Source organism: Aquarana catesbeiana, unplaced genomic scaffold (assembly GCF_042186555.1).
Source record: "Aquarana catesbeiana isolate 2022-GZ unplaced genomic scaffold, ASM4218655v1 unanchor228, whole genome shotgun sequence".
Lineage (NCBI taxonomy): Eukaryota > Metazoa > Chordata > Amphibia > Anura > Ranidae > Aquarana > Aquarana catesbeiana.
In genome coordinates, this window is record NW_027362655.1 from 3,265,884 (window position 1) to 3,289,318 (window position 23,435).

The following is a 23,435-nucleotide window of genomic DNA, read 5'->3' on the forward strand; positions in this document are numbered from 1 at the left end:
AGTCGGGGCTTTATGGCAGAGTGGCCCGACGGAAGCCTCTCCTCAGTGCAAGACACATGAAAGCCCGCATGGAGTTTGCTAAAAAACACCTGAAGGACTCCAAGATGGTGAGAAATAAGATTCTCTGGTCTGATGAGACCAAGATAGAACTTTTTGGCCTTAATTCTAAGCGATATGTGTGGAGAAAACCAGGCACTGCTCATCACCTGTCCAATACAGTCCCAACAGTGAAGCATGGTGGTGGCAGCATCATGCTGTGGGGGTGTTTATCAGCTGCAGGGACAGGACGACTGGTTGCAATCGAGGGAAAGATGAATGCGGCCAAGTACAGGGATATCCTGGACGAAAACCTTCTCCAGAGTGCTCAGGACCTCAGACTGGGCCGAAGGTTTACCTTCCAACAAGACAATGACCCTAAGCACACAGCTAAAATAACGAAGGAGTGGCTTCACAACAACTCCGTGACTGTTCCTGAATGGCCCAGCCAAAGCCCTGACTTAAACCCAATTGAGCATCTCTGGAGAGACCTAAAAATGGCTGTCCACCAACGTTTACCATCCAACCTGACAGAACTGGAGAGGATCTGCAAGGAGGAATGGCAGAGGATCCCCAAATCCAGGTGTGAAAAACTTGTTGCATCCTTCCCAAAAAGACTCATGGTTGTATTAGATCAAAAGGATACTTCTACTAAATACAGAGCAGAAGGTCTGAATACTTAGGACCATGTGATATTTCAGTTTTTCTTTTTTAATAAATCTGCAAAAATGTCAACAATTCTGAGTTTTTCTGCCAATATGGGGTGCTGTGTGTACATTAATGAGGAAAAAAATGAACTTAAATGATTTTAGCAAATGGTTGCAATATAACAAAGAGTGAAAAATGTAAGGGGGTCTGAATACTTTCCGTCCCCACTGTATATACTTCTGTTCAGAGTGTATAGTGCCTGCCCAATGATATTTTTTAAAAAAAATTTGGGTTCCCCTTAATATCTATACCAGACCCAAAGAGCCTGGTAATGGGCTGGGGGGGGTGGACCCATGCCGTTTTTCTCTATGGTTTTCATCTATATTGCTGGGACCCGACAATTCATTATAGCCGCAAGCAATGTTAAATTACTTTTTTTCCTTTATAAATGTCATTTTGCTGTGGTATTGTTCTAAACACGGGAAAACTGTGCCACTTTACAGGCATACTATAGACACCCCCCAGGCAAGATATTTAAAGGAATATTTCATTTTTATTGTTTCACTTTAAGCATTATTAAAATCACTGCTGCCGAAAAAATGGCCGTTTTTTAAAACTTTTTTTCACATCAATACATGTCCCCTGGGGCAGGACCCGGGTCCCCAAACACTTTTTATGACAATAACTTGCATATAAGCCTTTAAAATTATCACTTGATTTTTCACATTCGTGTCCCATAGACTTTAACGGTGTTCGCGTGTTCGAACAAACTTTTTGCATGTTTGCATGTTATCTCAGCATTATCTCAGCATGACTTACATAATGAAGGAGATGAGGGGGAGGGGAGGAAGTCACTTATGGTGACCATAGAGACATGGAAATTCAGCTGGTTCAGCAGGGATCGGTCACATTTCCATCCATGTGTGGTCACTGCCGGATAAAAGTCACTCGATCAGCGGCTGCAGCCAATAGCTTCATCACTGATCTGTGTATTCTGAGAGCGGAGGAGCGCCCCCCATTGTCAGAATACAATAGTGCAGCGGGGAGGATTCCCCCATCCCCCTCCAATGTGTGGATGGGGGGGATCACTTCAGTTTTTCCTCTCATCCCGCTGGCTGAACGATAAAACTGAACCATGTATGGCCAGCTTTGGAAGCAAAATATATTAATCATCAACTGATCCCCCTGAAGGGGTTAATCTACATATTACCTCCTCTGCCGCCAGGTCCTGCAGTGTTTTCTTGCTACGTCCTACCAAATGGGATGTCCTGTGTGTACCTGACATCACTTCCTCTCTTCCATAGAGACTTCCTGTCTGGGTAGAAGTGAGATCACCACCTTGTGGAGCTTAGAGGAACTGCAGCTCAAGAAACATCTCGTAGTGTGAACACGGCCTTGTGCTGTGTGTGTATGTACTGTACATCCTTCCCCTTTCTCTCCTCCCTGAGTGTGTATGAAGAGGCGGAGCTCTGAGTGTGTATGAAGAGGCGGAGTTCTGAGTGTGTATGAAGAGGCGGAGCTCTGAGTGTGTATGAAGAGGCGGAGTTCTGAGTGTGTATGAAGAGGCGGAGCTCTGAGTGTGTATGAAGAGGCGGAGCTCTGAGTGTGTATGAAGAGGCGGAGCTCTGAGTGTGTATGAAGAGGCGGAGCTCTGAGTGTGTATGAAGGGGCGGAGCTCTGAGTGTGTATGAAGAGGCAGAGCCCTGAGTGTGTATGAAGAGGCGGAGCTCCTGCTGGAACAGCGGTCGGAGGAGGAGGAGTCTAGGAAGGAGATGACAGAAAGCGCAGCAGACTTGCAGGAGTGAGCGAGGAGGATCCAGTTCCTTTGCCATCGGAGGTGAGGAGAGTGTGAAGGATGTTGGTGACTCTGGTAGATGAAAAGCTGGGAGTCATATTGCTCTGGTGAGTGGGGAAGCACTACTAAGGGGGCGCCCTCACCATCACGTGTGTAAGAGGTGGAAGAAGGCGTGGCTACACTACAGCTGGCACAGTTTGGAGCACCGAGAACTTTACACCTTATCAACTTTTCATTGATTGGTGGATTTGTTTTAGCAAAATAAAATTTTTGAAGTAGATGCAAAGTGGAAGCAGTGGACTTGTAGAGAACACTACATTGAGCACGAAATATTGTATGATTACATGAATTTGCACAGATTTTAAGTTTATTTAATATAGCATCACATATTATGATAGAAGTAGTTGTAAAGTGGAAGCAGTGGACCTGCAGGGAAAGGCAAATCCACTCTGCACTACAAGTGCACTGCAAGTGCACTTTAAAGTCCACTTGGAAGTGCAGTCCTTGTAAATCTGAGGGGAAAATCTGAACTCAGGGGAAGCTCTGCTGTTTTTATCATCCAATTATGTACAAGCAAAAATGCTGTTTTTTATTTTCCTTGCATGTCCCCCTCGGATCTACAGCGACTGCAATTTAGTGCAAAGTAGATTTGCCTTTAGTAAATAAACTCCCCAGTGCTGTATATGAATTTGCACATGGTTCAATATACTTCATTTATTGATAAACACCATAAGATCAATGAAGTAGGTGTAAAGTGGAAGCAGTAGATCTGCAGAGAATATTATTTGAGCCCCTAGCACTTTATATATGAATGTCTCCACATATTTTAGTGTATTTGTGATGATTTATGTGCACACACAATAGGACAGCGCTGTGACACATAATGCTCTTCTAGTTGATAAAGGGAATACTTACCTTTGTTACAGCAGCAGTCCGGTATAAGTTATTTCTGTAGGTATTTGAGTTGTTACACATAGCGCGGGTTTTATTCTATTTATATTGGTGACATAATTGCCCAAATCTGGGGATCAGGAGCCATTTCCACCCTTTACTCTCGGCTGGGGTTCTTTGTATCCATATAACAGATGTTCTACATGACTAAATCTGCAATCAATTTTACTGCAAAATCAAAGGGGCCAAAATGTCTCCCCCCCGAGCAGTAATATATTTCTATCCCCCTTGGTGGGAGTGGAGATGACCCATCTATAAGGATATACAGTACATACACACACAGCACAAGGACGTGTTCACAATACGAGATGTTTCTTGAGCTGCAGTTCCTCTGAGCTCCACAAGATGGTGATCTCACTTCTACCCAGATAGGAAGTCTCTATGGAAGACAGGAAGTGATGTCAGATACAGATAGGACAAAGGACGTTCCATAGGAAGTAGAGAGGAGACGTTGCTGGAATTGGCAGTAGAGGAGGTAATAAGATCTTATTTTCTATTTACACCCAGTAACCCCCCGTCATGTCCGTCCTCTTCCTCCATAGTCACTGTGATGTCTTTTATCTCCAGCAGATGATGATACACACATATATAGTGTGGAAACCTAGATTAACCCCGTATATTACAATGAGGGAATTTGTGGTTTGTACCACGAGGGCAATTTTATCAAAAAAGATGGTCCAGATGGGAATCAAAATGGATTTTCCAGCTGAATACAATTGCTCTGGCTGGACTGAATGTTGATATTGAGCTGTTTGCTTTTGATTCATCTGTTTTATGCATCTTTATAGTATTTTTATATCGTTTTACCACTTATTGATGATTATAAATGAAGTTTGGTATGAATTTAGTGATATATGATGATATAGAAGATGTTTTATTTATTCTGGGCTATAAATGGTTACGGACTCTGGACAAGGATTGGCATTTTCCAATCCAAACACAGTATCTGTGGCCAGGACTCCCAGTTTTCCCCATATACTGCTATAGAGGCGTATATTGGTTCACAGGACCATGAACTCTGTGGGACTACAGGGCCCAGCACACCTAGTCATCTACAGCCGGGGGGGTTTTCTGAGTAAGTGCTGCCAGGTTACCCCAGGAGTTGTCTGACACTTTATCAGAAATTTTTATTGGGACTATCATGTTGTGGATTCAGATATTTTGCCCATAGTGTAAGCACTGCCTGAATATTTATTATTTGTAGATTAACCCCTTCAGAGTCGGAGCATTTCCCCATTTATGGGACCGGAACATTCTCTTCATTTTGGAGCTAAATTCTGGTAATATGTGTTTATGTGTCCCTGATCACCACCACACCAGTTATTGTGTCCCTGATCACCTCCACATCAGTTATTGTGTCCCTGATCACCTCCACACCAGTTATTGTGTCCCTGATCACCTCCACATCAGTTATTGTGTCCCTGATCACCTCCACACCAGTTATTGTGTCCCTGATCACCTCCACATCAGTTATTGTGTCCCTGATCACCTCCACATCAGTTATTGTGTCCCCGATCACCACCACACCATTTATTGTGTCCCTGATCACCTCCACACCAGTTATTGTGTCCCCGATCACCTCCACACCAGTTATTGTGTCCCCCGATCACCACCACACCAGTTATTGTGTCCCCGATCACCTCCACACCAGTTATTGTGTCCCTGATCACCTCCACACCAGTTATTGTGTCCCTGATTACCTCCACACCAGTTATTGTGTCCCTGATCACCTCCACACCAGTTATTGTGTCCCCGATCACCTCCACACCAGTTATTGTGTCCCCCGATCACCACCACACCAGTTATTGTGTCCCCGATCACCTCCACACCAGTTATTGTGTCCCCGATCACCACCACACCAGTTATTGTGTCCCCGATCACCTCCACACCAGTTATTGTGTCCCCGATCACCTCCACACCAGTTATTGTGTCCCTGATCACCTCCACACCAGTTATTGTGTCCCTGATTACCTCCACACCAGTTATTGTGTCCCTGATCACCTCCACGCCAGTTATTATGTCCCTGATCACCTCCACACCAGTTATTGTGTCTCTGATCACCACCACACCAGTTATTGTGTCCCCGATCACCTCCACACCAGTTATTGTGTCCCCGATCACCTCCACACCAGTTATTGTGTCCCTGATCACCACCACACCAGTTATTGTGTCCCTGATCACCTCCACACCAGTTATTGTGTCCCTGATCACCACCACACCAGTTACAGTGTACTACCCTGGCCTGTTTATTGACCATGAGTCTGCCTGCTGCTTGGACCAATCCTTTGTCTGCTTGCTGACCGTGTCTCTGCCTGCGTGCTGAACTGACCCATCTGCACATCCCACTGACTACATACCTGCAAAACACCACGCCAGTGAACATGGCATTCCTGGGGGCTCATAGGCTTGCTTGACTTAAAGGAACTGGGACTGCTATAGATAACACTACACTAAGCTACATTCCCTGATCACTCATACAGAGGTGACCATTACACTACATTGGCTTTTACACAATTGGTTGATTTGTGTGATACACAAGATACAATGGGCTCCATTCACTAAAGCAGATCAAATGCGGTACTTAGGTGATCTGACACATTTCCCAAATACCGCTTGCAATGCTGAAAATGTCAATTCACTTTCCCTTTATGCGATATGTACCTCAAAAAGCAAAAACGTTCAGTAAATACGGTATAAAACAGCGTTAAAGTCAATTCACAGTAGGAGAAAAATCAATAAATGCATGTGGTAATGAAGTAGCGATCGAGGCATGCAATATTTAAGGAATGTGTTTGATTTAACTGAATGTTAAGGAGCCGGTAGGTGCTGGCATCCTTAACGTTCAGTAAACAACATGGTTGTTAAGGAGCAGGCGGCTGCTCTGTCCTTAACAACCATGAGTCATCTGCTGAATGTAAACAAATTAATTGCCCACATTTAAAAATTAAGAAAAATTAAAACATGGCCCCCCCAATCCATACCAGGCCCTTTGTCTGGTATGCCTTTGAAGGGTAACCCCACGCTAAATAAAAAAAAATGGTGTGGGGTCCCCACCAAAATCCATACCAGTCCCTTATCCTAGAATGCAGCCCGGCAGATACCAGACCTCATGCCATCAACATGTGGGGTGCTTTGGGGCAGGGGGACTTCAAACTCCAAATCTTCCTGTGCCTGGAGCACTTCCAAAACATTCAGTCTTTGCTCTCTGTACTTCATTATTTCCTCCAAACGCCACTCCCGATCACTCCCAAAGTCAGGGTCCTTGGACAGCCTCCAGTACAACAGTCCCAGGCCACCATAGTCAAAGCCTTCTGTGGGGGCTGTCATCCGCTGTCCACGGGCACACTTAGGCTACATACCACTGGAGGGCTCTGTAGCTCTCATCCAAACACATCTCTGCCAGATCAGCCTTACTTAACTCAGCTGTCCACTCCTGGTTTGGTTATTCCCCCAAAAACAGCATTCGCACTTCATACTGCAACTAGTACCTTACATGGATGGAGGGGAGACTTTTTCCCTGGTGGTGCTGCTCACGATATAGTGCTTTCTTCCAGAGTTGTAGGCAGACAAAATCATACACATCAGGATTGATCAATTTTCAGATCTATCCCATAGCTTATAGACTCTAGAACTTTCCTACAGACTAAATAATATACAAATGTATCAGAATACAGTTTGTCTTAAAATTATGAAGACAATTATTTATTTGCTAAATTTTAGAACAGAAAAGTTTTTTTTTTTCAATTTGTCAGTATTTTTTATGTATATAGCAAAAAACTAAAAACCTGTGGATTAAATACCACCAAAAGAAAGCTCTGTCTGAAGAAAAAAAAATACATTTCATTTGGGTACAGTGTTGCATGACTGAGTAATTGTCATTCAAGGTGTGAGAGTACTGAAAGCTGAAAATTGGCCTGGGCAGGAAGGAGGTAAAAGTGTCCAGTATTGAGGTATTTAAATGTACAGAAACCCTCCTATTACCCCCCCTCACATCCACATCCTATTATTGTGTGACCAATACCATCCAAATAATTCTTGCTTTCATTTCCAAAAGTTATCCATCTGCAAGGAGACCTATATAGATCAAATGATGGCACCAATGAGGATGGAGGAGGACCGGAGTCACATGACTAAGAGGATACTAAACCTCACCCTGGAGATCATCTACCTGCTGACCGGAGAGGTGAGGAGGATTCTGGGAGGTCACATGACATCACTCTTATCTCTAATAAAACACAGACCTGACCGGAGAGGTGAGGAGGATTCTGGGATTCAAACATGATATTCCTATTGGTTCCCCAATACAGAGATTTCCTCTTGTGAAGTCAGGTGATCATATGACCATCACAGTGCCTCTATGTGACTCCCTAAAACCCGAGAGACACAACATGCAGAAGATTCTAGAAGTCACCAAGAAGATGATGGAGCTTCTGACAGGAGAGGTGAGTGGTGCTGGGAATTCTGGGACATTATCCAGTAACAGACAAGGGATGCGTCTGGATGGTGACTGTATCATTGTGTGTGTCAGGTTCCTAAAGGGTGTCAGGATGTCACTGTCTATTTCTCCATGGAGGAATGGGAGTATTTAGAAGGACACAAGGATCTCTACAAGGACGTCGTGATGGACAATCAGCCGCCCCTCACATCACCGGGTAAAAGGAGACTTTATTGTAAAGGAGAGAGCAGTACGGAGGATCCACCTAGATCCCCCATCATCTGATAAACACAAGAAATTATTTACTAAAGCTAGAGAGTGTAAATTCTGCATAGAAAACAATCAGCTTCCAGATTCTATTTCCAAAGCTTAGTTAAACAAGCTGAGGTTAGAAGCTGATTGGTTTCTATGAATAAATGTGACTAATTTTGCACTCTTTAGCTTTAGTAAATAAACCCCTTAGAAGGAATGTATTCAGTCAGTGTGTGTGTTTCCTACAGATGGATCCAGCAATGGGAACCCACCAGAGAGATGTCCCCGTCCTCTGTATTCCCAGGATTCCACACAGGAAGATCACACCATCCCTCACCATCATCAGGTAGATGATTGACAATTATTGGTAGTTCTGATTTATATACAAGCATATTTGTTACAATGAATCTTATGAATATTCAGAGTGGAAACCTCAGGGATGATAATATTATTGTTAAAGAAGAGTATAAAGAGGAGGATGAAGAGTATGGAGTACTGGAGAAGTTTTCAGAAGGACACAAGGATATGATGGAGCCACACAATACCAGGAACCCACCAGAGAGATGTCCCAGTCCTCTATATTCCCGGGACTCCACACAGGAAGATCACACCATCCCTCACCATTCCAAGGTTGGTTGGGCAGAGCATCTAGAACATGAACTCGTAGAGATGATATGTGGATTTTTTTTATGTGAGCTTATATTTTACATGTGGTTTCTTTTTCTCTCATTTTGTTGGTTTAGGGTGAAGGTCTGATAGATATAAAAGTTGAGGTTAAAGCAGAAAAAGAAGAAGAGAGGTATGTGAGGGATGATCAGCAGTCTATGGAGGAGGATGGAATAACGGGGACATTTATAGAGGAGGACACTCCTACAGAGATCAGCACAGGTGGGTCACTAACAATAAATACTGTACATTCCTCCACACATACTGCTCATTAATTGGTCCAGAGATGTGTTCCCCGTCCTGTATTTCTCTCAGATAATCTTCCTTCTCTGTGCTGCATTCTGGGGTTCAGCTGGCAGCAAAATGTAGATTTCACCTTAAGCGTTACTCAACCTAGTCACCTGGGGAATGTACCTTGAGTCTTCTTCCCCATGGCCGGGTCTAGTAAGATCTCTGACAGAACAATTCTCCCCGGGTTACTTGTTCTGTTGTCTGCTGGCTGTGCCGGGTGGATGGATATGTCTGTATAGTCTCAGACCCAAGTCACTGAGTGCAGTCTCAGGAGACGGGAGGCAGCAGTGTGGGATCTCTGCGACTTCCATTAAGCAAACATTTAAGCTTGAAAACTAGAAAAGAGGATCCCTCAAGGTGTATATCCCTGCTTGTGCTATCTATGGTGTAAATATTTGTATATAAATTGCCCCTGTATCCACTGGGGCAACAAGAGGAAAAAGAGGGAAAGGTAAAGGAGTGGGCGTTTTTTCGGTAAGCCATAATCAAAAACTAGAGATAAAAACCCTTTATGAAAAAAAGGTTATTGTATCAACACAGAGTGGCACTGTGGACACTACATAGATATAAGGTGCCACGTCCCATTGAGATTAGGAGAAATTCGATAAAGATAGCTTGGACTTTTTAGGCACAACAACACAAAGGTTACAAAAATATGAATTTATTTAGAAAAAATGACAAAACATATAAAATCACACTGATAAAATGAACCAATGAGAAAAATATATAGCTAAATATAACAGACTTATCGCTACATGGAATCTGACAACAAATAAATTTGCTGTATAGTAACGGTGAATCCAAGAGTACGGTTATATTGCAGTGAAGTAATATCTTGCTCTACATGTTACGCACCTTGTGCTTCTTCAGGAGAATTTGAGTAACTATTTAAATATAAAGAAAGAAAATGCGTAAGCAACATATAATGAATACAAACATTTAACAATTAATACAGTCTTCCATTTCACCCATCCTGACCACACAGGCAACAAAGGCAAACCAAACAACTATGGGGGCGTGCATAAAATGATAATAAGCGTACAAATATTGTATATATAATATAATGCATAGCGTATAGATATACTTTGGTTCATAAAGTAAATAAATTGGGTAAACACCCAGTACTTACAATGAACTATAAAACACAGGCTCACAGCTAAAAGCGATGCAGACAAATTACAGAGCGGCTGCTGAGGGGTCAGAAAATCCCATCAAAGGATAGAGATCTATGACGGACAATGCCAAGTAGGTCAAAAGATGGCAAAATAATCATAACTAGATGTGCCGCAGCAAAAACATGGCAACTCACCCGTTGTAAACAGGACCACGGTTCACCAATGGGAGGAGGTATAGGGCTGAAAGTAGATGCAGTGAGGTGGCAGAGAAAGGTGAAGAAATGAGCACTAGCACAATTCTCCCCTCATAGTACACATTGCCACAAATTCACACAAGGTAATTGATCGAAGACCCCCCAAAAAAGGTAAAGGCTGCTAAGTATAATACTGGATAGTCTAAGAATAAAAAGAGGGATTGTTTAAGCCATGTTATAAAAATGATAGGAAAAGGACCAGACTTGATGCAGAGAGATGAAATACCTTTGCCAGGAAGATCCCTCAAAAACGTGCAGCCGCCTGTGTAGTAACACAACAAGTGTGTGTGACTCAATGAGATGCCGAGCCAGCGTGCCTATGTATGCACGTCCCGTCTGTGATCAACCAATCGGCATGAGAGCCGAGGTGACGTCATCCAGACCGGCCATAGAACGTCAACTGCACATGCGCCTAGTCCACATAGATGCGCCCGCGCAGTAGATGGTAACACAGCGCGGGATGCGAGTGGCCGGCGGGCAGTGACGTAAAGGGGACCAGGAGTGAGGACATATCGCCTCCCAACTGGTCCTCTGTGTGCCGCACACTGCAAATGTATATGCAGGATACGGCGCTGAGCAGCTGCATAGTGCTGGGATAGAGGCAGAAAATGCCTATGAAGGTCAACAAGGAGCAACCACCAGATGGAGGGGAGAGACAAAATGGAAGACCAATAACAATTGATAGAGGTCACAAATAAGAATAAAGATGGTAATAATTGGTAAATATAAACATAAAATAAAATGCTCAAAATGTCCAATGCATGAGTGACAGTCTAATGTAATTCACTCCTATAATATACTTTAACAATGCTCGAAACGAAAAAAAAGAATATGTATATAATGGGGAAGAGAATGAAACAGAGGCAAAACTAAATTGGCAATCTTTTGAGGGCTTGGAAGTGTGCAGGATATGTCAATGAGAGGACAGGTCAGAAACACCTATTTATTTGGAGTTTGAAGTAGAATTATTAATGAGTATTAGAATCAAATTTTATATGAACTGAAAGATAAATTGATTTGACAGAGGAATAGGAATAATAACCAAAACAATCAAAATCGTAAATAGGTGGAGATTCTATCCGATGTGAGATATACAAAAAAGTGTCTGGAAGGTGAGAGTCATGCGGGGAATTTAGGGAGACGGTTTGTACGATTGGGCCTCATTAATGCCAGGAGCATGTTTGGCATTGAGGCGCTGAATCCAGATAGTCTCCCTCTGGAGTATGAATTTGTCCCATTCCCCCCTCCCCGGGATCTTTGGGGATCACCAGGGCAAGGCAATGAAAGATACCAAAGACACGTCAAATTTATGGTAAAGGTCCAGGTGTCCATTCACAGCAGTTAACATTTTACTATTTGCTGAGTAGACGTGATCCTTAATTCTTAAACAACGGAAATGCCTGGCTGTTTTCCTCACATAAAAGGCTCCACATTTACAGGACATGAGATATACAACCCCCTGTGTGTCGCAATCTGCATGGAAATTGGGAGAAAATCTTTCTCCATTAGGAAGCATGAATTGGGTCCCTACATAGATCCAGGAGCAAAAAGCACATTTACCACATCTTGTTATACCATGTTGATGATGTCTACATCAACAGGGATTGGCGGAGTAATGACTTGATGTTAGTTTATCCTTCAGGGATAGGGTCCTCTTGTAGGAGTGACCAGTGATTTGATAATAAATTACGTAACTCACCATGTTGTTGAGAGTATCTAGTAATATATTTGACAGTATATTTAGGAGAGACAGTCTTGGTCTTATACAGGAGTGAATTACGAGACTGATGCAGTGCTTTGTTAAAAGTACTGCGTTGTAATGATTTACTATAGCCTCTTGATTGGAGGCGAGTTCGAAGAAGATTGGCCTGGATTTTAAACTCCTCAAGATGGGTACAGTTGTGACATAACCTCAGATACTGAGCATAGGGGATGCTTTTAATAAGGGCTTTTGGGTGAGCACTATCAGCGTGTAACAGTGTATTCCCAGCTGTCCTTTTTCTAAAGAGTGTTGAGGCTAAGCAATTATCTTTATCCTTGAAAATGGTGAGATCCAAAAAGGTAATTTGTTGAAGGTCGCTGGCAACTGTGAATTTTAGATTAGACTGGTTTCGATTCAAGGTGTCAATGAAGGTGACCAAAAAAGCAGGGGTGCCTGCCAAATAATGAAAACGTCATCGATATAACGCATCCAACATAAAGCAAGGTTGGTGAAAGATGATAATCATCAGAGAAAAGGCCACGTCCCCACCCCCCCAGGTACAGGTTGGCGTAGGCAGGTGTGCAGCAAGTGCCCATAGCCACCCCCTGCACCTGGAGGAAGTGGGACTCCTTGAATCCAAACCAGTTCCATGTCAAGATAAAGCAAAGAAGATCAAGAATAAACTCACAGTAATCCCATTTGTAATGGTCCTGCTCTCGTAGGAAGGTACGAACTGTCCCGATACCCCGCTTGTGGGGGATGCTGGAGTATAAAGCCTCAACATCCAAAGTCACGAGCAGGGCATCGGGAGGCACAACCTTTCCCTCAATATGTTTAAGAAGGTCTAGCGTGTCTCTGGTATAGGATGGTAAGCCCATTACATAGGCAATAATGAATTCTTGTGTATTTTTGGTAGCGCATAGAACGTAGCCTCCCTAGGAGTCTTTGTATTAAGGTAATTATAGAGATCATAGGCACAGTGGCGGCCCGTCCCCCCCCCCCCCCCTCCTGGCAGCAAAAAAAAATAAAAAAATTTTTAATACTGGCCCTTTAAAAGGAAAAAAAAGGTCCTTAAGTGCACTGTGTTCGGACGCCGGATACAGTGCGACGCCGGACACAGTGCACTTATAGGAAGCGCCACGTCTATGCAATCACGAGATTGCAGACGTGGCGCTGCATTTGCGGGCGTTTAGCCCGCCTTGTGGCGTTTTCTGATGCGCTGAGTAGCTTCCGCTCAGCCATAGCAATACATACTACAGGCGCCGGGCGGAAGCTACTTGGCACTTCAGATTTGATTGACATCTGCCCTGAGTCAGATGTCACTTCCTGGTTCTCTCTCTCATTGCGCCCGAGAGAGGAAGCAGGAAGAATGCTGATGCCAGTGTGAGGAGGACACCGCAGGAGACCCAAGGTAAGTACCGCTGTGTGGAGAATCGGGGGGACACCTGCTGAGGGGGGCTCTGATGGGGGCTCTGATGGGGACACCTGCTGTGGGGGGCTCTGATGGGGACACCTGCTGTGGGGGGCTTTAATAGGGGACACCTGCTGTGGGGGGCTCTGATGGGGGACTCTGATGGGGGACACCTGCTGTGGGGGGACTTTGATGGGGACACCTGCTGTGGGGGGACTCTGATGGGGGACACCTGCTGTGGGGGGGCTCTGATGGGGACACCTGCTGTTGGGGGCTCTGATGGGGGACACCTGCTGTGGGGGACTCTGATGGGGGACACCTGCTGTGGGGGACTCTGATGGGGGACACCTGCTGTGGGGGACTCTGATGGGGACACCTGCTGTGGGGGGGCTCTGATGGGGACACCTGCTGTGGGGGGGCTCTGATGGGGGACACCTGCTGTGGGGGGGCTCTGATGGGGACACCTGCTGTGGGGGGGCTCTGATGGGGACACCTGCTGTGGGGGGGCTCTGATGGGGACACCTGCTGTGGGGGGCTTTAATAGGGGACACCTGCTGTGGGGGGCTCTGATGGGGGACTCTGATGGGGGACACCTGCTGTGGGGGGACTTTGATGGGGACACCTGCTGTGGGGGAACTCTGATGGGGGACACCTGCTGTGGGGGAGCTCTGATGGGGACACCTGCTGTTGGGGGCTCTGATGGGGGACACCTGCTGTGGGGGACTCTGATGGGGGACACCTGCTGTGGGGGACTCTGATGGGGACACCTGCTGTGGGGGGGCTCTGATGGGGGACACCTGCTGTGGGGGGCTCTGATGGGGGACACCTGCTGTGGGGGGGCTCTGATGGGGGACACCTGCTGTGGGGGGGCTCTGATGGGGGACACCTGCTGTGGGGAGACTCTGATGGGGGGACACCTGCTGTGGGGGGCTCTGATGGGGACACCTGCTGTGGGGGGACTTTGATGGGGACACCTGCTGTGGGGGGACTCTGATGGGGGACACCTGCTGTGGGGGGCTTTAATAGGGGACACCTGCTGTGGGGGGCTCTGATGGGGGACACCTGCTGTGGGGGATTTAATAGGGGACACCTGCTGTGGGGGGCTCTGATGGGGGACACCTGCTATGGGGGGGACTCTGATGGGGGACACCTGCTGTGGGGGGCTCTGATGGGGGACACCTGCTGTGGGGGGCTTTAATAGGGGACACCTGCTGTGGGGAGCTCTGATGGGGGACACCTGCTGTGGGGGGACTTTGATGGGGACACCTGCTGTGGGGGGACTCTGATGGGGGACACCTGCTGTGGGGGGACTTTGATGGGGACACCTGCTGTGGGGGGACTCTGATGGGGGACACCTGCTGTGGGGGGGACTCTGATGGGGGACACCTGCTGTGGGGGGCTCTGATGGGGGACACCTGCTGTGGGGGGGCTCTGATGGGGGACACCTGCTGTGGGGGGGCTCTGATGGGGACACCTGCTGTGGGGGGACTCTGATGGAGACACCCTGCTGTGGGGGGGCTCTGATGGGGGACACCTGCTGTGGGGGGGCTCTGATGGGGGACACCTGCTGTGGGGGGGCTTTGATGGGGGACACCTGCTGTGGGGGGGCTCTGATGGGGGACACCTGCTGTGGGGGCTTTGATAGGGGACACCTGCTGTGGGGGGCTTTGATAGGGGACACCTGCTGTGGGGGGGCTTTGATAGGGGACACCTGCTGTGGGGGGGCTTTGATAGGGGACACCTGCTGTGGGGGGGCTCTGATGGGGACACCTGCTGCGGGGGGACTCTGATGGAGACACCTGCTGCGGGGGGACTCTGATGGAGACACCTGCTGTGGGGGGACTCTGATGGAGACACCTGCTGTGGGGGGACTCTGATGGGGACACCTGCTGTGGGGGGACTCTGATGGGGACACCTGCTGTGGGGGGCTCTGAAGGGGACACCTGCTGTGGGGAGACTCTGATGGAGACACCTGCTGTGGGGGGACTCTGATGGAGACACCCTGCTGTGGGGGGACTCTGATGGAGACACCCTGCTGTGGGGGACACCTGCTGTGGGGGGCTCTGATGGGGACACATGCTGTGGGGGGACACCGATGGCAACTCTGATGTAAGGGGACAGAGGCTGTATTGGGGGGGGGCAGAGGCTGCATTTGGGGGGGACAGAGGCTGCATTTGGGGGGGGGCAGAGGCTGCATTTGGATTTGGGGGGGAGACAGAGGCTGCATTTGGATTTGGGGGGGAGACAGAGGCTGCATTTGATGTGACAGAGGCTGCATATAAGAAGGGACTGCTGGGGACACCTGATGGCATCTGGTTGTAGGCGACGTGGCTAGTGACACACTCGGGGCTCCCACTGATTCTGCATTATGGTGAGTTGAACGATTTCATTTTATATTACAATGTAATAATAGTAATAATGAGCTTCAATCATCCTGACACCATAACAACCATGGTGCCGGGATGATTGAAGTGCTAACACCAGGTGTTTAGAGTATCTTTATCTGCTGATTGTTAAACTTTGTAGAATACACATTTCTTTTGTTGTGTAGGATCTAGGCCTGCTGTCCCTCTCTCCCTCCATCCCTCGTTCATCTCAGACGCTAACCACACCACCTTAGAGCCACACCCACTATTTCGCTGAAACCACGCCCATTTTCACCAAGTGGGAGGGGTCAAAAAGGAAGGGCGGGGTCTGGCGCCCCCCCATCCTAAAACTTCACCAGCCGCCACTGCATAGGCGTGTGTAGGGGGTGTGCTGGGTGTTCCTGGGCATACCCTAATCACCCTGTGCAGCGCAGATTCCCCCTGCTGATATTTCACCAAAGCTTCTAAAAAATTGTAAAAAACATAAATACAATTGTAAAAAATAATACAAAAATAAAATAATAAAAATAAAAAATACTACTGACACCAACCTCTGCCCTACTGACACCATCCACTACCCTACTACATTTTAAAATGTTTACATATATTTAGAGTGTGTGTGTCTGTGTGTATGTGTATGTGTATGTGTATATATATATATATATATATATATATATATATATATATATATATATATATATATATACATATAAATAAATATATATATATAGGCACACGTGTGTTTGCTTGCGTTTTGGGGCGCACACCCTAATGCAATAGGCTGTGCACACCTATGATACAGATCCTGGTCAATGAGGCCCTTCTGATGAGCAGAATTAATGATGGATAAATATTCGGATTTCACAGTATGAGTCACAGAGATTCATATATACCAATCCTTATTCTGTAGTATATTCATGCCCATTTTTTGATAGTTGGCCTTAGTCATTAGGACAATGTTCCCCCCTTATCAGCTGCCTTGATTTCAAGGTCAGGATGACTACGTAGTCCCTGAATAGCCTGTAGCCGTGGTCGTGTCAGATTATCTTGTCCAGGGGTGATAGTCATGCGTTTGATATCATTGACTGTGCTTAATAAAAAAAGCCCATGCATTGGGGTTGGTCATTAAGTCAGGGAATATCTGGGATTTGAGTTTAAATTTAGCAATCGATCTTGAGATAGGTGCAGTAGAATTAGGGGCTATCTGGCTGCTAGTATCGTCTGGCACATCGTTTTCATCCAGAAGAAACATTAGATCACGGAGGGCTTGAAAGTCCTCCATGGTGTAACGCTTGACTCTATCGGAGATCTGCCTGTCCTGCTTGGATTGGAGGTAGTCCTGATCCAACAGATATTTGTGAGTGAGATTTCTCGTAAATATATAGACATCTTTTATGGCTTCATATTTGTCAATATTCATAGATGGGCAAAAACTGAACCCAAATTTTAAGACATCCAACTCCTGACTCGTAAAGTGGTAAGGAGTGAGATTGATAACATCTAGACCTGACTCTAAGTGGGAGGAGGGTTGCTCACAGGCAACTGAAAATTGTGGAGTGCCTGGTTGGGTAATATGTGAGTCCAATGTGCTCTGTTTGGTAAACATTTGTAATTGTGCTGCAAGTGGTATATTCAAAGATGTATTAAGTGGTAATGGTTGCAGATTATCAGGTTGTGTAGCAAGAGAAGAAACAGGACTGCACTCTGCTAATGGCATATTGTGAGTTGAAAGTTATTGAGATGGGTTGTGGGTCTGTGACTGAGTGTTTAGAATGTGTACAGCTTGGAGAGCTGCCGCACCTAGATATTCAGTGTGTGATTGATACCCAGCACCATTAATCTGAAGATTACCAAGTGATTGGTTCTGATGTGTCGAAGTAGTGTCCTGAGTGGGGGACATTTCTTTGAATAGGGTGTAAAAGACCCGCCACCATAATCCCGCTTACATGCTCCTTGGTTACTGTGAGGGACAGCCGTGATGCCTTTACGAGAGAATGACTGTGAAGAGAAGGTAGAAGAGTCAGATTCAGTATCGTCATCGGTCACAAATTGATCATTTGCTTTAGTACGAAACGTTCAATGGTTATTTCTAGGGCCTCTACCTTGGCTAGGGTTCTGCCACCGGTAGACAAAGCCCTCCAAAAAGGCTAGTCTATCCTTCGATAGTTTATTCTGTTTCTTAAAAAACATATCTTTGTTAATTCTTGTTACATAGTCTTTAATTTCCTGCCACCGTTTTGTATATTGGGTATGATTTTTAATATTGTCCTTTGTTGATTGCAGCATTAGTATGTCTTGATCAAGACTACTGAGTTCAGATTGGTACTAAATAATCAGTAGTTTCATTAGGTCTACACTGCATTTAGTCAACACATTTTCCCAAGCTACCTTAAATTCAGGTGAAGCATTTTGAAAAGAAGGGTAAACCTGTACACGCAGCACGAGAGGGTTTATACATTCACAAACATATTTCTGTAAAAATTCTATGTGCCAGTGAAGGTTAGATCTATTTTTAAGTAAACATTTCATTTTAGCCATAAATTGATTAATGCCTATTTTTTGTTCTGTATCAACATTACAGTTAGTCTGGATTTCAGACATATATCCTGCCCATGCTGAGCCCACAAAGTCTATGCTCAATTTAACGTTGGGTTTAGTAATATATTGGACAATTTATTTATGCAAAAAAGTAGTAAAAATTATTTGAAAGTGAAAACCACTTGAAAAAAAGGCAGCAAGGGTGCCTCCACCCAAAATTCATTGAAAAAAGGTTATTGTATCAACACAGAGTGGTAATGTGGATACTACATTGATATAAGGTGCCACGTCCCATTGAGATTAGGAGAAATTCGATAAACAGAGCTTGGACTTTTTAGGCACAACAACACAAAGGTTACAAAAATATAAATTTATTTAGAAAAAATGACAAAACATATATAAAATCACACTGATAAAATTAACCAATGAGAAGAATATATAGCTAAATATAACGGACTTATCGCTACATGAAATCTGACAACAAATACATTTGCTGTATAGTAACGGTGAATCCAAGAATATGGTTATATTGCAGTGAAGTAATATCTTTCTCTACGTATTACGCGCCTTGCGCTTCTTTAGGAGAATTTGAGTAAAATGAACTATAAAACACATGCTCACAGCTAAAAGGGATGCAGACAAATTACAGAGCGGCTGCTGAGGGGTCAGAAAATCCCATCAAAGGATATAGTTCCATGGTAAACACGACCACTGTTCACAAATGGGAGGAGGTATAGGGCTGAAAGTAGATGCAGTGAAGTGGCAGAGAAAGGTGAAGAAATGAGCACTGGCACAATTCCCCCCTCATAGTAAACATTGCCACGAATTCAGACAAGGTAATTGATTGCAGACTCCCCCCCCCCCCCCCAAAAAAGGTCAACGCTGCTGAGTATAATGTCGGATAGTCTTTGCCAGGAAGATCCCTCAAAGACGTGCAGCTGCCTGTGTAGTAACACAAGTGTGTGTGACTCCAGCATTCTCCACGAGCGGGGCATCGGGACAGTTCGTACCTTCCTACGAGAGCAGGACCATTACAAATAGGATTACTGTGAGTTTATTCTTGATCTTCTTCGCTTTATCTTGACACTGAACTGGTTTGGATTCAAGGAGTCCCACTTTCTCCAGGTGCAGGGGGTGGCTATAGGCACTTGCTGTGCATCTGCCTACGCCAACCTGTACCTGGGGGGGTGAGAACGTGGCCTTTTTCTCTGATGATTCATTATCATCTTTCACCATTATGTTGGATGCGTTATATCGATGACGTTTTCATTATTTGGACAGGCACCCCTGCTTTTTTGGTCACCTTCATTGACACCTTGAATCAAAACCAGTCCAATCTAAAATTCACAGTTGCCAGCGACCTTCAACAAATTACCTTTTCGGATCTCACCATTTTCAAGGATAAAGATAATTGTTTAGCCTCAACACTCTTTAGAAAACAGACAGCTGGGAATACACTGTTACACGCTGATAGTGCTCACCCAAAAGTCCTTATTAAAAGCATCCCCTATGCTCAGTATCTGAGGTTACAACTGTACCCATCTTGAAGAGTTTAAAATCCAGGCCAATCTTCTTCGAACTCGCCTCCAATCAAGAGGCTATAGTAAATCATTACTAGGCAGGGCTTTTAACAAAGCACTGCTTCAGTCTCATAGTTCACTCCTGTATAAGACCAAGACTGTCTCTCCTAAATATACTGTCAAATATATTACTAGATACTCTCAACAACATGGTGAGTTACGTAACATATTATCAAATCACTGGTCACTCCTACAAGAGGACCCTATCCTTAGTAAATATATTAGCCTACGCCCGGAGATCATTTTTAGAAGGGCTAGATCCCTGAAGGATAAACTAACATCAAGTCATTACTCCGCCAATCCCTGACATCATCAACATGGTATAACAAGATGTGGTAAACGTGCTTTTTGCTCCTGGATCTCTGTAGGGACCCAATTCATGCTTCCTAATGGAGAAAGATTTTCTCCCAATTTCCATGCGGATTGCGATTGTTGTGATTGTTGTTGCCTAGCACTGAGCTTGTTAATGTGCATTTATATAGTTTTGCTTCAGCTATTATGGTCACTGGATGAGGGCATGAATGGTGGACATTGAGTTTTAAACACTGAATGATTTTCACGTTTGTATGATTAAGGTTTTATAGCTATTGGCTTTTCCATATACGTGTTTTTTGATATTTAATAAATCTTACTGGTTTTGGTTGAGCTCATACAGGGTTTTTATCTCAAGTTTTTAAACATTTAAGCTTCTACTGATTACTGAATACCAAAATTATGAGTCCTAACCCTTACACTGTACAATTTATATTGTACATTACAAACTCCTGACCCCTGTACTATATACTTTGTGGTACATTACATCATTCTAATACTGTATAGCCCTAACTTTTGGATCCTATATAAGAAGTTGTACATTACATAGGCCTTAGTTTTTGTGCGCCCATTTTTTACCAGCTGGAAATGTTATATCTGATGATTTGATTGGAGCACAGACTTTTACATGTTGATAATAATGTGATAACATCCTCAAACATTGGAACCTTAAACAGAAAGTGATAATGAGGGAGGAGTCAATAACCCAATGATGGTGCTCTTCAGGATCACTCCAGTCTTCATCTTGATTATTCTCCCCCATCCTCGCTCTCTGACCTCTGATGGGGTCAGCCCCGCTGTTATTCCTGACTAAATCATGGACTAATTAAGAAAGTGCGGGACTTCTTGTGTTGGGAAGATGGAAATGAGTGATCGAGGGGGTGGGGACACTTGTCCTATAATCCTCTTATCACTGTCACCCCTATAAAAGACAGTTCTCGTTGTTTCCTCACTCTCTGACTAATGTCCCTAAATAAAGAAAAGAACTGATAGGAGATCAGAGGACCCATTTACTAGCTACCTTGAGGGGGGATTGTAAGATCCTCAGAGACAAAGCTGCCTGATGTGGGCGGAGTCCTGGTTTAGGGGAACCAATCTGCTCATTTCTAGTAATAATCTTTTTATTTCTATTTTAGTAGATGGACGGGAGATGAAGAAAACCTCAGAGGATTATCTCACTTTGTCTCCAGACTGTAAAGTAGAAGATGAGGACATCACACAGGATAGTCCAGGAGAAAACCCGGCTACCTCAAATTTCCATCCAGCACCACACAGTGTAGATGGACCATCGTATTCCTCTTATCTTGAGGAACTTCAGACTGTGAGGGACAGTGCCGTCCTTCCAACAGATAAGAGCTTTTCCTGTACTGAGTGTGGGAAGTGTTTCCATTCTAGATCCAAACTTGATGTGCATAAAAGAACTCATACAGGAGAGAAGCCATATTCCTGTACTGAGTGCGGTAAATGTTTCCATTTTAAATGCAATCTTGATGTGCATAAAAGATCTCATACAGGAGAGAAGCCGTATTCCTGTACAGAGTGCGGAAAATGTTTTTCAAAAAGGTCCACTCTTCACACACATAAGAGATTACACACAGGGGAGAAGCCATATTCCTGTCCTGAGTGTGGTAAATGTTTTTCAAACCAGTCCAGTTTTTACAGACATCAGAGCTCGCACATGGGGCAGAAGCCACTTCTCTGTTCTGAGTGCGGGAAATGTTTTTCACAGATGTCCAGTCTTGCCAGACATCAGAGGTCTCACATGGGTGAAAAGATGTATTCCTGTCCGGAGTGTGGGAAATATTTCCCAACAAAAAGATATTTTGTCATTCATCAGAGATGTCACACGGGGGAGAAGCCATATTGCTGTCCTGAGTGTGGGAAATGCTTTTCACAGAAGTCCCATCTTTATGTGCATCAGAGATTGCACACAGGAGAGAAGCCATTTTCCTGTTCAGAGTGTGGGAAATGTTTTGCACAGAAATCATACCTTGTTTTACATCAGAGATCTCACACAGGTGAGAAGCCATATTCCTGTCCTGAGTGCAGGAAATGCTTTTCACGGAAGTCCAATCTTTACAGACATCAGAGATATCACGCGAGGGAGAAGCCACTTTCCTGTCCTGAGTGAGGGAATTGTTCCTCACTGAAGTTCTGTCTTCCTGTACATCAGGGGTCCCACAAATGTCTTCTATATGAATGTTGCTGGACATCACAGCTCTCATGTGGGGAAGAAGCACACCCTGATATACACCACAGATATACTCCATGGCTGATCTTCATCATGTTAGAAACAATTCATAAGGAGATCAGGGATCACCAAAGACATGGATGAAGTGTTGTACCATGTTGGCCATTGATAGCAGTAGAAAAATAAAAATGGAGTCATTACCTTTCATTGGCTGAGTACATTTTGTGGTGTAAGTTTTCACAAACACTTAGAGGTCTATTTAAAAATACAAAAATAAATGTATATGTGATAGTCTTGCAAGATAGCCAAAAACCAAAACCTACTATATATGTACTAGAAACACAGTGTGTGTGAAAGGTATTCACAGACCAGCTGTTAGCACTGATCACATCCCCATGTGCACAAAAATCATTATAGAGGAATGCAGCACTGAATCATGAAATATAAACAAATCTCAAAATTCATCAAATCAAACAACATATAAAGTGCATAATTAAATGTTCATACAATAAAGTGCAAAAACGTCCATATAAAAACAGTGAAAATTCCACAAATGGCTGTTGATGAACAATATAAAAATATATAAATCTTGAGAGCTACTCTAGAGCAACCTGAGACTGCAATCAGCGTCAGGTATAAAGTAACCTGAGGTTACAACCTAGCGTCAGGTGTGGTATAACAATTCCTGTGAAACAAAGTGCAAATTCGCAGCTGCTAAGCATTGATCACAATCCCATAATCCGTAATAACATATATACAAAAAAATGCAGCACTGTGTGATACTGAACCTTACAAATGCATAAATAGTGCCATAAGCAATGAAAATAATTATTGCTAAAAAATGTAACTATGAACATTAAAAAAACATTTGTGTAACAGGCAAGCTCACAGT

At 44.4% G+C, this 23,435-nt stretch overlaps 2 protein-coding genes across 3 annotated transcripts in view; one reads left to right on the plus strand and one right to left on the minus strand.

Annotated features, from left to right (window-relative positions):
* The window catches only part of LOC141121713 (uncharacterized), a 106,147-nt gene extending 104,104 nt beyond the window's left edge, over positions 1 to 2,043 (minus strand). Inside the window, exon 1 of the mRNA XM_073611428.1 lies at positions 1,895 to 2,043. The gene's annotated coding sequence lies outside the window, so the exon portion shown is untranslated. The remainder of the gene's footprint in view (positions 1 to 1,894) is intronic.
* Positions 2,041 to 22,986, plus strand: LOC141121665 (uncharacterized). Of its 2 annotated transcripts, XM_073611349.1 has the most exons (9): positions 2,041 to 3,905; positions 4,635 to 4,710; positions 7,485 to 7,613; positions 7,738 to 7,872; positions 7,959 to 8,082; positions 8,366 to 8,463; positions 8,541 to 8,747; positions 8,861 to 9,005; positions 21,489 to 22,986. In XM_073611349.1, exons 3-9 carry the CDS (start codon positions 7,518 to 7,520, stop codon positions 22,481 to 22,483), a joined length of 1,800 nt encoding a protein of 599 aa, XP_073467450.1. In that variant the 5' UTR covers positions 2,041 to 3,905; positions 4,635 to 4,710; positions 7,485 to 7,517; the 3' UTR covers positions 22,484 to 22,986. The 2 variants fall into 2 exon arrangements, with proteins under 2 accessions (XP_073467450.1, XP_073467449.1); XM_073611348.1 differs by lacking the exon at positions 4,635 to 4,710 and having other exon boundaries at positions 21,489 to 22,985.
* The last annotated feature ends 449 nt before the right edge of the window (positions 22,987 to 23,435 follow it).

Excerpts from the sequence above, each read along its gene's own strand:
- LOC141121665 (XM_073611349.1), top strand. The coding sequence starts at position 7,518 with ATGATGGCACCAATGAGGATGGAGGAGGACCGGAGTCACATGACTAAG. Across the intron at positions 7,614-7,737 it reads TCTACCTGCTGACCGGAGAG|AGATTTCCTCTTGTGAAGTC; the intron begins GTGAGGAGGATT and ends TCCCCAATACAG. Across the intron at positions 7,873-7,958 it reads TGGAGCTTCTGACAGGAGAG|GTTCCTAAAGGGTGTCAGGA; the intron begins GTGAGTGGTGCT and ends TGTGTGTGTCAG.